The sequence below is a fragment of the Habropoda laboriosa genome, unplaced genomic scaffold (genome assembly GCF_001263275.1).
Source record: "Habropoda laboriosa isolate 0110345459 unplaced genomic scaffold, ASM126327v1 scaffold9, whole genome shotgun sequence".
In the NCBI taxonomy this organism is placed as follows: domain Eukaryota; kingdom Metazoa; phylum Arthropoda; class Insecta; order Hymenoptera; family Apidae; genus Habropoda; species Habropoda laboriosa.
The window spans coordinates 922776-938362 of NW_017100191.1; the positions used below are offsets into that span (position 1 = coordinate 922776).

The following is a 15587-nucleotide window of genomic DNA, read 5'->3' on the forward strand; positions in this document are numbered from 1 at the left end:
TCTCCAGGAATGTTGCAAATTTTATCGTGTACACTTAACCCATGATTTGCATAATATCACTCGATAAAGTGGAAATTCTGTGTACAGTGTTCCACTCTATGTTACGCATTTATGTACCTTATACATTTCATACAAGATATAGATACTTTTAGACTTTTAGATATAGGTCCACTGTCGTTCATAAATTTTAGGACACCTGTTAAGTATTACACGATTTAAATTACATTTTTTTGAAAAAGTTAGTACCATATACCAATAAAAATATACAGGGTGTTCACGCTATTAGCTTCCAATGTATTTTTCTCGTAAGTGGTAGATTTGTGAGGAAAATAGAAGAGGGCAAAATTTGATTACTTTTTACACATAATTCGATGGCTTGAATAGATTTTTCAAATTTGCAATGGTTTCCGTGGAATGACAGTACTACGAACTTTTCTAAATTGGTAACTGCAATTTTTTTCATAATGTATAGAAGCGATTGCCGAGACAAGTTCAACCACCCAGAACAGACTCATTTTCAATAAGTTAGGATATTTTTCTGACCGCACCTTAAATGGAAAAAATAGATATTTATTAGGTTGCTGCAAACGAAATGTCCTTTTCTTAACAAGCTCGATACCAGATATTAAATTTTATCCGATCACAAATTTTTACACACGATAGTCAAGTAGAAGGAATTTGCTGTATTGTATTGTATGGTAAAAGAATTTACGCGACGTTTCATATGCACTGACCTTATAGAAGTTTTATCCTGTGTACGAAATTCCACATTGAATAATTCTTTTGCAAAATCATAATAATTTTCTAACAATCGTTTAAGTTTACTTCACATTCAGTAAGTGTCTCGATACTTGTGAACGGTAGTGTACCGACGTAGATAATTGTTTCCTACTTCTCCTTACATACAAGGTAATATGTATATCTCGAATATCGTTCTCATTCTAATTGACTGGTATCTCGTACACAATTGTCGAAATTTGACAGTCCAAAGAGCAGCGATTTAAAATCTACCGGTGGGCGTGGAGGCACTCTCAAGTTTCGGGAGAAGAAAGTCTCCCGTTACCGATTAGCGTTTGTATTGGGGAGGGTGTGGCAGGCACCCTCGATTTCCCGAAATATTTTGACAAGAAATTTAATATTACTCTCGAGACGATCCCGAGAAAACTCGAGACCGGCGAAATTATACGCGATTGCTCGTACCTGAGGACCTTTAACATCCCTCGTTGCTTCCTATTTCGTCAGATCCTGCTTGAATTTCGAAAGCGTTTTAAACAGAGAATCGATAAATATACGAGGGTGGAGCTACCACCCAATGGATGCAACCAAGTACAAACGCGGCCCCATTAGACGCGAAGGTCATCCACGGTAATCATTTTCAACCTGTCGTCCCTTGTTTCTAGCGACATCGCTTTGCGGGCCGAGCTAGCGGCGCTTAATGGCTCGGAAAAATCGGAATCATCGTCAGCATGAATACGTAATCAGTTTCCCGCTCATCGTTCGCCCACGTGACGTCATCGTGTGAGCGATGTGCCAGTGTCATCGCAACCGAGATGCTCGTTATGAATCCTAATGCGAATCTGTGTCATCTTAAATCATCGCGCAGCGAACATTATCCCTTCGACCTTACAAATTTCTCTAGTAACTTCTAACGCTATAGTAAGTTTCTAACGCAAAAATTACCCCGAGAAGAGATGCACGAATTTTTTCGGTACATCGATTTTTCTCAAAGTGAAGTCAATGATCCTTTTTGATTCGAAGCGATCGTTTGGAGAGCTCGTAAATTTGTTTCCATCGTACAGGAAGAAATTGTGGAAGTTTGTCTGTTCTACTTCGAATCCTACCAAGACTATTTTCTAGCTCCGTGGGAAATCGCTTCTGAACTCGGTGAATATTCCTTAAAAGTGCATGGTCGTTCGCGAGTACATCGGAGTCGCGATAAATATCGAGCATTGCCGGTGCTAGGAGCAGACTGCAGAGCTGGAGGAACTCGAGCGAAAAGCGTCGTAACCTCTGCACGGTCGTTTGCGCATCTTTATGGATTCGCCCCGTAAAATTCTCAAAAGTGATCTCTCGTGTCGCCGAAAATGAACCGACTCCGAGTTTCGAACTCGTGATACTGTGCCATCTCGTTATGGAAGGAAAAGGAGATTTTGTTGGTTCAACGAGTCGAGGAAATTTTAACGGTATTATCAAGATGATAAAGATCCTTACCTGGACTAGTGTTTGCGAACGAGCTCTTCGATTGGGAGAAACCTGAAACAAAAATTACAGATGCAAAATTGAAATAGTTTCGTATAATACTCTTCTCTCCTTTTCTGTTTTTTAATTGACCACAAATTCTCAGCTTGAACATTGCGCTAGGAAAATATTCATTGTGATAATTATTACACGTGACGAGTGTGTTAACGAACGTCAGAACCGAGAGAAGATGCAACGAAAAAAAATGAAAAAAAGAAATAGGTGGATGGGAAATGAAAAAGGAGCACGCGGGAATAAAATTTTATCTAAAAATTAATCAGAATCCAGCGAAACGCGTTTGAAAGTGTGACACACGTTGGTGCGCCGCTGGCGCGACGCTCGCGACCCTGATTAACGACTTCGCGAAATTAACTCGACAATTATTTCATTAGCGCCTAGTAAGACATTTTTCATCCGGTCTCAATGGCCTTTCGGATCCGCGGGGAGAGAGAGAGAGAGACACACGTATATAACGCATTATGACTCTGCTCGAATGCGCTACCCTTAATGACTCGACGAGAATTAACTGTAATTTAATTAATTAAAATCTCACGAAGAAAATACACAGCGGACAAACGTGACCTGGGTCACCTCGTTAAAATGATCACTGGAAAAATCTCGCAATTTTCTACACTCCAACGTTAACGGATAAATCAGATCTTCGCCGATTAAACGAATACCTTCCATCGATTCACAATTAAATCAAAACTCTCATATTATACGTATACATACGTCAGACTAATAACGACACAACAACGTCCGAGAAAATAAATACGTATGATCTTAATTATTATACACGTTTCCATAATTTCCCCGTTTAACGAGAGTGACAAGCCTGGCAATCCTTCAGGCCACAACAGCGATATTCGTAATTAAAGGCAATTTTAAAAAACCGCACGATCCTTGCCCACAGACGTTTCGTTCGTTCGTTCGTTGCTCGTCAAGTTTCACTCGTTAGTTCCGCCGTTCCCGTCGATTTAATTGCCCAACGTGTGAGCGCGTGCGACACAACAAAAATTCACCCGTTAATCCGATTCACTTTGTCGACACCTGCTGTTCACCGCTGCGCTTTTTCATTTCCCCAAAGGTTACACCACAGCTTACGTATTAATTCTAATGACAGTCAGGTAACACACACCTACAGCTACACATACAAGCGACATTCCTTTCAGAGGTTACAGAAGCTTGGAACGAAAATAAGTCCACGGTATTAAGACGTTTCGCCACGGCCATTTTCTAATAAAGTCGTCCCAGCCGGCACACGGGGGTTGAAAAACAGGGGTTGAAAAAGATTCCCGCGTTCCTAAGAAGGTTAGGGCTCGTTGCCGGTCGTCGGAGCGATAAAGAGCCGCGGCGGCAGTGGCGGGGGTGGGGCAAGGTAGGCGCAGGGAACGGCAAGTTCGCCGTTTCAGGAACACGAGGCGTCGTATAGAAGTGTATTACTGGGGACCTCGATAGACGTTCCCGTAGTTGTAGTTGCTTGGTGGCTGGGGGGGGGGCCCCGGGGGAAAAACCCTCAAACGACTTTAACGAGCCGCCGTCTTAAAATGGGGATGTCGGCCTCGCGTTGAGTTTGCGCGTTTATTTGATAAATTAACCCAGAAAAGTATGCTTCGCCGTCGGAACGCTTAACAAGCCTTCGAGAACCACGGCGAAATGTGGAGCAGGGATTCGTTTCGTACTTCTCAGAATACTTTGTCCGCTTCTTTCCAATTTCATTCTCTTCTAAATACAAGGTAATAAACTGAAAACTGTGTGTTTGAGAACTGTGTGCGCACTGTGAGTTCTTGTCGCTTCGTGGTTTAAGGGTAGGTTTGAACGTGGGTAGGTTAAAATTGGTGTAACTTGTGAATTTGTTTCTTTTCTTTTTAATGAAGTTGCAAAGATATTGAAATTAAATCTCTCGCGTTGTATCGAGTAACATTTCTGGAATAATTGGGACGTACCGACTGTCCCAGTTCTTTTCTGACTAAACTTTGTCAGTTTTATGGGTATCACTGAGAAAAAAGTGTTACATGAACATGGATCATTTGAAGCTTTGTTAAAAAGTTATAATGATAATAGGAAATATGGTATAGAAATAGATTAGCGATATTTACATCTAGTATTTACGATATGAGGCCGTTCAACGTAACTTCCGCCAGTACCGGTACAGTTCGTTACCATTTCCTTCGTATTTCGTAATTTCGATGTAACTCCTTAACGAAGGTTCAAAGGACTTACGTTTATACGGCATTTTTTGTTTGTTTATGCCTACAGAACATTGTGACAAAGTCTCTACATGGTACACGTTTCCTTGAAAATATCGCAATTAAATCATACTATTGGTGTACCGTTCGATTTAACAGCTTGCAACTAGATTTTACGATCATCTGATCTTGATCAGAGTGCTGTTCACTTAAAGCTACAGAAGGAACGCGTGTCACGGGGCATTATATTCCGGTATTATTCCGCTTTTCCTGCGCCCGTTCCGCCTTTCACGGTGAAACTTAAACCCTAATCGGCTGTACGAGGCTGGAAGGTTTCGGATTTTTTGAAAACTCGACAATACCTGGCACGAACCGCGCGACTGGTGACAAGACAGGGGCCCTCCATTGAGAAAAATCCACTTCCTAGGTCTCGAGTTACCCAGCGTATTTTGACAGGATCTCATTGTCGTCGCGCGGCTAAGCCCTATTGACTCTATTATGGGCCTATTAGTATTATACTAGGATTTGTGGTTACTCCTTGAAAGACGGTCCTTCCCTCGTAGAAACCTCTCTCCCTCCCTCTACGGGGCCTCTTTCTTGCCACGAAACCGAATGCTTCGCTCGCGTTTGCCCATTCAGGACAGGCCACGGACGTGTCCTGGCCGTTCAACGCGCAATTTCCCTCGACACTGAGTCGAGTCAGCTTCGGTCACGATTACACACGTCCGTTTCGTCGACTTGTCACCCGGATTACACTCGTCGAAAGTTGTAATTGATGGAAAATATGATAAGACGATGAAATTGATCTATCCTTTGAATAATTTCAAATCGAAAGAGAGTTCCAGGTTTCGGGACGATTAACAATTGTGCGTGAAGAATTTCGATCGAAGTGAGATAATATTGAAGAAGAAAAAAAGAAGAAAAGAACACCTTGGTCCAGGTGTAGCTCGTGACGGTAGACTTCCGTATCCAAATTAAACGAAAGACGAGCGAGACGAGTAATTAGCTCTCGCAGAGTCGCACCGTAGCCCGGAGGTTCGCGATACAGCAGCGGGCTAACGAGCAGAGCCGGTAGTAAATCGGGGCCCGGTGAGTCAACGACAAATAATTACCGGCGTAAACAGCAAAGAAAAAGAGGAGAGCATCATAGTGGCTGGTTGAAAAGAGCGAGTGACGACGGGTAATAAAAAAAAAAGGAAAAAAAAGATATCAACTCTATCCCGAGATTCGCGATAGAGCGAGGGTGGGTGGTGTGGGGGTGCGAGGAAGACGTCGGATGTAAAACGACGCGCACGCACGTATATACGCACGCACGCACGCACTCCAAGAGCCCCGCCACGAGAAGCTACCTTCGTTTTCCAAGTCGCGAGAGCAAGCATCGCGGAATGAGCTGCTACTTAGAGAGAACGGGTGGAAACGCATTCACCGGCACGCAATCAAGGCTCCTCGTGGCTGCAATCTCTCTCTCTCTCTCTCTCTCTCTCTCTTTCCACACGTACATACGCGTGCACACGCGTGTGATCCCGCGTGTTCCCATGTCCATTCATACAGCATAGCGGCAAGATTTGCTTCGCGACTCCTCTCGAGCGCGAGAAAGCCCAAGCGATTCCAGGGAACGGGTGAAAGAGAGAGGAGGAGAAAGCACGGGGTGACGGTGCTAAGGGAGAGAGAGGAGAGAGAGAGAGAGTGAGAACACAACAAGGAGAGAGTAAGAGAGAGAGAGAGAAAGAGGGAAAAGCGGAGGACTACGGCGCGCGTGTATTTGAGGCGTGAATTCATGTATGCTCGCGAAGCACTCTTCACGGGGGACAATCGAGGTGTTGGACTGGAAATCCATACCAATTTGAGCGACTTACGGTCGTTCGCTTGAAAGCCCGGTACACGCCACCAACGGTACACACGTATATAACTCTGTGCGAGGCCGAGTGTACACGCGCGCGCGTTTACGCACGCATCCGGAGGTAAGCGCGCGAACGAGACGCGATACCTACGTTTCGCCACCGCTGACTTGTCCCTTTTCGGTGCTGGGCTGCTCGTTCATCTTGTTCCGGGGTCAACCGATTTGTCAAGAGAGAATTCTTTATCATCCGATCCACGTGGAGTGTGATACTTGAGAATAGGTAAAGTACAGTATCAGCGACCATATAGCGAGGTGAGAAATTGAATCTTCGAATAGTTGGACCGATTATGGTGGTACATTTAGGGCAGTGTACACTGTACTCTGTTTTTAGATTCTGCAGATTGAAAGAACGACGACTTATGACCAACAGTGTTTCATTTGCAAATGGAAAATCTGCAAATCTTAGGATTACTGTTTGGAATTTTTGGAGATTTTTAACCCTTTAACCCTTAATTGTCCAATAAATGCAATTTCTTAAAATTATTTTCTCTCACTTTCCACACTGCGTTAGCATTTTTATTATGGCAAAAAATGTAGGTTACAACATTGTAAATAATGGGAAATTTATTTCTATACGCCTAGAGATTAATTTAGAAGAAGGTAAAATTGATCCAATTTGGCACGTCAATTTGAGGAAAATGTGAGCGTTCAGGGGTTAATGTTTCATAGATAAATTTGGTAATTCGTTTCGAACATTTGTAGGTTTCGGATCCTTAACTGCTCTTGTTTCTGTCGATTCGATTGTCTTGGTACCCGAAACATGGTTATTTTGACTCCTGATTTTACGACCACGTTATGTCATGGTACTATACTCATTTATGACTGATTTTGTACGAAGTAGAATATAGCGAGCAGAATTTCAGCTACTAAGAGTTCATAGAATCACGATTGTGGAATAATTTATAAGATCGGATATTTGATTAAAAGAATTACTATGATTCGTGAAAGCAGACATCATTTCCCCGGCGGTTCCAAACTTTTAGCCATGTGTCTCGCATGTGTCTCTTTGTAGCGGAGGAAAAGGACAGCAATTAGCGGTTTTCATTGTTCTAAATCTACCTACCCCGTGCATCGAAGCTCAGCAAAGGGGTACAAAGCAAAGAATTACAAAGAACCGAGTGACGTAGCGAGATTTACACTAGAATTCTTGAAGGGACCTCCGCAGGGACAAAAGAGGCTCGTCGAGGAGCTCGCCATACCCGCCTACTACTTTCCAGCCAGAGTGTGAAATTAGTTACGTGCACGTGGAGGAAAGGGACGTGATGCGGCATAGAGAGGAGCGTGTTCGCGTAAGCGACTCGAAGCTCGAGTACATTTTCAATTACTTTGACCCACTGGCGATGTGTCACCACGCGCGTCCTTTCTAATCTTGAATCGACAACCGAAGAAATATCCTAACAGACCCACCGCCCCCTTCTGTCACAGTGGATCTCCGATAACGGAACAATTACGTTCAATTTCCCTTCATTTTCACGGGAGTTATAGATCGAGCGTAACCAACGTTCCAACCTATCGAGCCCCGCTAATTAGCGATCGTGTCGCACGGCCACGATTGGCGGAAACTCTGCGGAATATCGAGCAGAAAGTTCTATAGCTAGGTGTAGCGCGTCGACACCAGCTCACGGTAATGGACATAGTTTGCTGGTAATGTCCGAGACTAATTCCCGTGTTATTTCATTAACGTCCCGCAGCTCCCAGAGGGGTTAGGCAGCCACGTCGGCCGGCAGCATAGCCGTAACAGCGGCGGTCGAGGCTTGAACATAGCCCCCAAAGGGGCTCGTGTATTAGGCGCGTGTCAAAGGGTGAAAATTTACGAGGTGAGTAGCATGGCCGCGAAAAGGCCGATTGATAGTCGCGTTTACCTATCTATACACGCTCTCTACGCAGATATGTACGTTATCGGTAAATAGTTTAATAACCGAAATGCTTTGGAAAATGTACAGGAGTTGGTAGAAAAAATTAGAAATATTTTTTGAGAAATATATTTCCTACGAATTATACGAGGTGTATTTTTTAACCGGGCACGGTGGAATATCTCGGAAGGAATTGACGCTACGTTCTTGCAAAATTTGTTTGGTATTATAGATGACATAATATGGTATAAATAGGTTTTCAGCGATTGAAGCAATGGAGGAGATTTCAAGATCAAATTAATTTTTTTAAATAAAATTTTTCTATTCTTAACGAGGTGTTCAAGCTTGTGACAGTGATTATGTATCACTAAATCAACTTACACCGCTGTTCGTAAGTATTAGAACATCTTTTACGTTCGTACAGAAAGTATCGCATGATTTAAATTACATTTCTTCTCCAAACTTAGCATCATATATCAGTAAAAATATACAAAACGTACACGCTATTAGTTTCCAGCGGGTTTTTTTTTCTCGTAAACAGTAGACTTGTAGGAAAAATAGAAGAGGACAATGTTTCACGATGGCTGAACGAGATTTTTCAGATTTGCAATAATTTCGAGCAATTTTTCAAATTGTCAGCTAATTATTTTTGCATTACCTACATGAAAGCGATCCACGAGATAAATTCAACGACCTACGACAAACTAAAATTCGTGGCAATGTTTGGTGTAGCGTAATCAGTGACGCACTGTTAGGGTCTGTTCTTTATGACGGCACTTTAAATGCATGTACTACGAAATTCCAGACCGAATCGTTTCTTCAGGATCTCAAGAATCCTGCGACGACTGTTTAGGGTTTCCTTCACGTTCAGTAGTACCTATATGTCTGAATTTTTGTTCGGTTCGAAATGTCCATGACGATACGTACTCCACATACGCAGACCGCCTTGAAATAATGCCGGATGGAGTTTACGCTATGGTGAAACATGCTTACCCAGCCTGTTAGCGCGCATGACTTTGCCGAGGGGGTAGATCGATACCGTTTGTCTGTCGATAATCGTGCCCCGTCGACGGATTTTCCATTGAGCACGGACCCGGTGCACCGCTCCGCGAAATTAAATAATTGAGTAACGATTACGCCTATGCGATAGATGGACGGCGCACTTCGCTGCGTTTTGCTCCCGTCGAAACGTTGCTCGTTGCTGTGCCTCGTCGATAAATTTTATTTCTGCTGCATACAACACGTGGTCTGTTCGTCGATCGTGTCGCGGTAATTTGTCTAATAAAAACAGAGAATTGTCACGATGGAATTTCGTTCCATTATCTTGGTCCAGCGATACGAACGGAACTACTACTTTGCGATTTATATCGATTCGATGTTTCGTATTTTCTACGGGCAATCGAGCGAACAATAGCTATAGCGGATAGAGATTTTCCCGTATTGGTTTGTTCGAGCGGATTACACGATTAGACGAGGGAGGGTCGTATGATTGACACCACGACCAGAGTGTAATGAGAGAAAATGATTTTGCGGTCAGATAATCGATGAGAAAACCAGAATTTTCCCTTTCACACGTGAATCACGAATGTACGTTCTGTAATAGGGATTTTTTAATAAAACTCTTCTGTTAACATTTGCCGAAGGAACGTAGCTTTTCTGTAGTCGCGAGACAAGTTTGCACAATTTTGCGTAAACGAAGTGAACGTGCAAATAGGGACACTGAGAGAGAGAGAGAAAATGCAGGTGAATCGTGAGGCAAAAAAAAAGAGGGTAGGAAAATAAAAGGGAAATAGACATCTCTAGGAGAGGCAAGAGACTGAATTTTCCTACTTCTGACGGTGAGTACGCCCTGGCAGTGTTATCCAATTATTCTAAGTTGTTAAGGCGAGTTAGGGCGCTTAAGGGACTAAATTAAGACATTCCGCGCGACAAATCTCCCAAGAATCTCAATTAACTTCTCCCAGGGGTGCCGGTACTTTAATTAACTGTTTAATTTCGTTTAATTTGCACTCGCAATTGCATAAGCGCCACGGAGCTGGCTTGCAATACTTTTCTGCCTTCGAGACGAATCGATTAATCCGTACGGCATGCATATTCGATATCATCGCGATACGTCTTCGTCATTCTCAACTTTGATTTCTTCATAATCTTCAAGCTTCCTACTTTTTTCATCGTTTCTCCTCCTAAATTCCATTTCTGTACAACATAATAAGACGATAAAGTAGGAATACTAGGATAGTCAGTTCCTTTTTTTGTTTTTTACATACCAAACTACCGCTCGTAAGTTTAACCCCTTGCCTTATATCGACGAATCACACTCGTGATGCAGATTATGGGTAAGATGAGACAAAAGAAAGATCGTATTTGTAGACAATTTGCATTTTAGCTCGAACTCCAGCTTCAACGTAAGTCTGACTATCACCAAATGCAAATTGTATACAATATTTTGACTTGCTTCAATTCAACACTGTATCAAAACGACGAATAATCTCAAAGCAAGAGGTAATTCAATTCGATGAAATTCCAATTTCGTTTATCAGATTCAAATTTTCATATCGAACTCAAACTGAGATTTATTATTCTTCCCTAATTTTCCCACAGTTACTCTCAGTTTCACCGCATTTCAACGGATACAATTACACTTTCGAGCGGTACTGTACCCATGACACAATAGTGATAATTTTTTAAATAAAATTTCACGCGGCAGGGATTTTCTAAGATCAGCAAAATTTTGCATAGGGTGCTCGAGAAAGCCTACGGACAGAGGGGGTGGCTTCGAAGAAACCGTTCACGGTTCTTGGCTCGGCTGGCACGGTATCGGTTTCACCGAGAGCACGTTAGTGGGCTAATTTGAATTGCAGCGGCTCTTACGCACACGTGATCGCGCAAAATCGGCCACGTATACACGTAGACAGAGGCGAGCGAAAGGCGCGCGCGGAAATACAGGCGTGAACACGGAGAGGGCTACCGGCTACGTATTCGTGTCGCGAGTCTCTTATACGCGTCTGCAACCACTTTCCCGGAAACAAAGCCGGGCGAATTCATAATCCGCTAATTTGTTCAAGATTTTTTGCTCGAGTGCCGGCGCTTGCTTTGTCGCAAATCCACACCGCGTCGATTGCGGAGAGCGCGTGGGGCTCGCGTTCAAGCCGCTTTGAAGTACTAATCAGTATCGACCTGCGCCTACAGGCCGCACCCCTTATCCGTGCTTCCACCATCGCCACCCGCCCACCTCCTCCCCTCCTCCGCGCCCTCGGCTACCCTATGAATTTCTGCCTTTCCTCTTTCTTTCTTTCTTTTTTCTCACTCCTGTCGTGTTCCTCCGCGACTTCACGTCAGAAACCATCACGTCAGGGGCGTGACTGATCGACTGGCGAACCATCCGTGATTCTCTCTACCCTTTCGATCATTTTCGAATCATCTTTCGAGTTCGAACCGAGGAATGTTAACGATGCTAATGACTTCGTTACAGGATGGTATAGTCGGTGGAAGCGATACAGCGGGGTCGTGAAATCTGTCGAGCGTGAAAATACACGCGATCGGAGCGTCGAAACGGCAATTCGAGGGAGATAGGGAGCTCGAGCCTCGTTCAACTCGGAATTTCTTCTTCCTTTGGGATGTATTTGAAAAAATTTCTCTGTCACTTGGTCTTTAAGGTTAATTTTCACCAATACGCGAATTAATATTGAGCAGGAGGCGATGTATGCTTAGCACCGCCTAGCTTAATCCTTTTAGATTTCGATACCCAACGTGTGCGACAGGTGATAAATTTTTAACCACGGCTGCAAAATTAGTTCTTGTAAAATTTGGTTTATGAAATGAAGGTGGAAGTGTGTGAAGTACTCCAACGGCATGCCTATAGTGCGAGCAAATTTTCAAATCGCCTACATACTGCAATAGTAACGAAAGGGTTAAGTGAAATATTGTAAGGAGAAATTTTGAATATTTAAAATACGTCGTGGTTTAATGCTTTACTTTACCATCTGACTCTATCCCTTCCACCCATTATAAGTATATATAATGCAGAAGTGAATTTAAAGAGTGTAAAATGAGCTGTAACCCAAGGGTGCTAGAAGAAGGAACACCATATCCCACTCCGTCCTACGTAAATATTTTTTCAGTAAACAATTTCGAGGTTCCTACTGTCGGTATCTCCGTAGATTCGACTAATAGGGTGCTAATTACCCCCACTCAGGGGAATACCTACTCCCTGACATTGTCGAACGAAAAATCTGCCCGTTGAATTAGTAGTCTGTGCATAAAATAATGGTCAACTATTACAACACCGTGAAGTGCTGCGGACGCAAGAACGCGCGTGCACTTTCCCCGTCCCTTTCTCGGATGAAAGGGGTACACGGGAACAATGGTGGACCGATTGCGCCACGTTTTACGGGATCGTTCGCGGAGATGTGTTACCGGGACGATGTCAAGCTAGCCAGAGAGAGAGAGAGAGAGGGAGAGAAGGGACTAAGCAAATGGTGCGGTAGAAAACGAAAGAAAGTATGAGAAAGAGGTAAAGAAGGGGTGGAAGTAAGGGAAGAAAGAAGGGAGACACCGAAAGATCGCCGCGAGAGGAAACGAGCACGCAACGTGGAGGGAATAAACGAAGAACAACGTTGTCGCGTGGCCATGTGTGAGGGTGTAATAGAGAAGAAGAGAGGGTGGGAGGGAGGGGGTGGGAAGAGGGAGAGAGAGAATTAGAGAGAGAGAGAGAGAGAGAGAGCAAGAAAAGGAGTGGACCGACGACGGGAGTGTGCAAGGAGACTTCTCAGGCGTTGATAGGCAATCTAGTTGATTGCCAACTTCAAACGAACCGAAAAAGCGGAGCGAGAGAGCGAGAGAGAGAAAGAGAGAGAGAGAAGGACGCCTCCTATACAAGCCGGTGGAAAGGCAAAGCCTCGACACGAACCGGCGCAAATCTCGGAATTTCTAGACAATACGATCCGCACTCTTCCTGCATTCCGGCCCTCCGTCCTTCTTGCCGCCGATTAACGCGTCGCAGAACGAATCGATCATACTCCATTTACCATCACCGCCTCTCATTATCCTCCTCTGTCGTCTAATTACTACTTTGTCCACTGATATTTAGGAATGATTTGCATTTGGAAGTGAAACGTTCGCAACTGTGTAGCACCTGACGAAGCCTACGTCTCTTCCTACAATTTCGAAATTTCTTCTCGTTTCAGAGAATCACTTATACCTTTCAGAATGATCTTACGCTCTTTGCTGTTCGATTACGGCGAGCTTAAGTCTAAACGAAAAATGATATCGTTTGAGTTGAAATTTCAATTCGTAATTTTCGATTTCCACGAAGTGTGTAAACAACGTTGAGGCTTCTCGTCTCGGATTTTCGTGCCCGAGGGTCCATTATGCCCAAGGAACAAAAGACTCTTAATCGGCGGTGCTAGGCAGTCGGCCGTTCCACGTGACAGATCCTGCGAGTCTTTGGCGTGATCGATCTCACGGCGATCGATATAATTATTATCGGGGACAAATCGAGCAGTTGGCCGGTCTGTGCTCTCGTCTTTAAGTCTGGCCAAGATTTAAGACAAAAAGGAACGAATGAAGTGCGCCAAATAAATGCTGTACCGTAAGACGAGGTGCTAGAGTGACGTTTGAATGGAAGGGCAGATCCTTTGTGCTGCACCGGGAACCCGACACCCGAAAATCGTTCTCAAAATTCGTTATACGGATAAAATCTACGCTTCGAGTGCGATACCACGTTATTATGTCTCTACCATTTCACGAAAACTCGATTCGCCTTTTTTTTTTTTTCAAACCATCCCGATACCCTATTTTTGTCCCAAAATATCCGTGAAGCTCTCCCGCGACAATTCTCGCTTCGCACTTTTTAAAATGAAAAATCGCTTCTTGGAACATCGAAGAGATTCGGATGTTGTCACTTTTCTTTCTAGTTATTTCTCAAGTAACTTCATTTTCTTTGTTACGTGACTTGGGAAACGAGTGACTCAACGTATGCCGATTGTGTAATTAAGAAAGAAGGCCAATCAGATTCTCACGCGAGCAAGATCAAGGAGTAAGTCCGTGCAAGTTGAGAACAGTTTGCGAGAGTGCGGCCATTTTTACGTTTTGTCGAGGCTCTTTGTGTTTTGGTGAGACATTGCAGGTCTGCCCAACACTCAACTCATTATACCACTAATTATTCATAACGTTGGGGATTATTCTGACAAAAATATTCAATTCCCACAGTGCACTCACCCCAGCGCTTACCCTCTTTCTTTCCCTCGCTCCTTCTCTTCGTCTCATCTAACGTATCTGAACTCTAATTTCACGGAAACAAGCCAGCACAATTTTCGCCGCTACACACCAGAAACCTCACCTTCGCCCTCGGACCAATCGACATTACCCAAACGAAACGTCACAGCTGATCAAGCAAACCCGAATTACTTGCTACACAAATCAAACGTATCTCACGAGGCGTGAAAAGCTCGGGGGTCAGCCTAGAGACACCTAACCTCGAAAGTTTCCCCGAAAAATCATCCACGCGAAACTGGCAACGCACAATAGAGTTTGCACGTTGGAAAGGTGCTTGTCGATTTTCGGTAACACGATCTTGAGTGGCTCTCTGTTAAGTGATAGCCGTAAGTGGCACGTTAAGTGCTCGTTTCACGCCGGGACGAGGACGATACGCCTATTAATTTACTTCAGCGTAGCTAACAGGCGAGGGTCGCTGCGGGTTCAGTCTTGTCTAAAGATTGAAACACAATCCCGATGATTGCCGATCAATGAGTTATTACGATGTATCAAGACTCTCTCTATCTCTCTCTTTCTCTATGTACTCGCTAAATGCGGCAGTGGTAACGTTCGTTAACCAAGAGCCAGAGGGGAATCAATGGCTGCGTTTTAATTGGTTTCTCGCGTCTTTCTTGCCCTCTGGTCTGGCCGCTTAGAGATCGGTGTTGCAAGGAGAGAGAGAGAGCGCGGTTAAAAAGGAAGCATTGCTTGTATAGCAGCGTTAACGCGTGGCCTTTTCTTTCGCTCACACAACAAAAAAGAAAGAAAAAGAAGAAAAACGTTCAGGTCACTTTTATTGTAAAATTCGCATCTAGAGTGTGGCGGAAAAGTGAGTTGCAGAGCTAACGACTGTAGAGCCCAGAGCCACCACGGTCCAGACGTGATTTCTACCGAGGACTGCTACCTCCGCAAGATGTAGGTCTTAACGAACGTGTTAAGATTGAATTGGAGTGGTTGCTTGTTACTCAGCGGCGGCGACAATACCGCCGCATGGTTTGTGTAAAATTAATTATCAATTCTTCTGGCCGGGGCGGGAATGAAAGGAACAGTTAGAGGCTCCATTCGTGGAATAAATGGTACGGTTATAATTGTCGAAGCACAATGGGCCACGCCTCGCGAGGCGAAACGATGTGACGGAAACAATGTCATCTT

General features: G+C 44.0%; 1 protein-coding gene across 1 annotated transcript in view; it reads right to left on the reverse strand.

The window, feature by feature from the left end:
- Window positions 1–15587, reverse strand: part of LOC108570084 (visual system homeobox 2-like) — a 58801-nt gene that overhangs the window by 40884 nt on the left and 2330 nt on the right. Inside the window, exon 2 of the mRNA XM_017931873.1 lies at window positions 2212–2253. Coding sequence (XP_017787362.1) covers window positions 2212–2253 — 42 coding nt within the window. The remainder of the gene's footprint in view (window positions 1–2211; window positions 2254–15587) is intronic.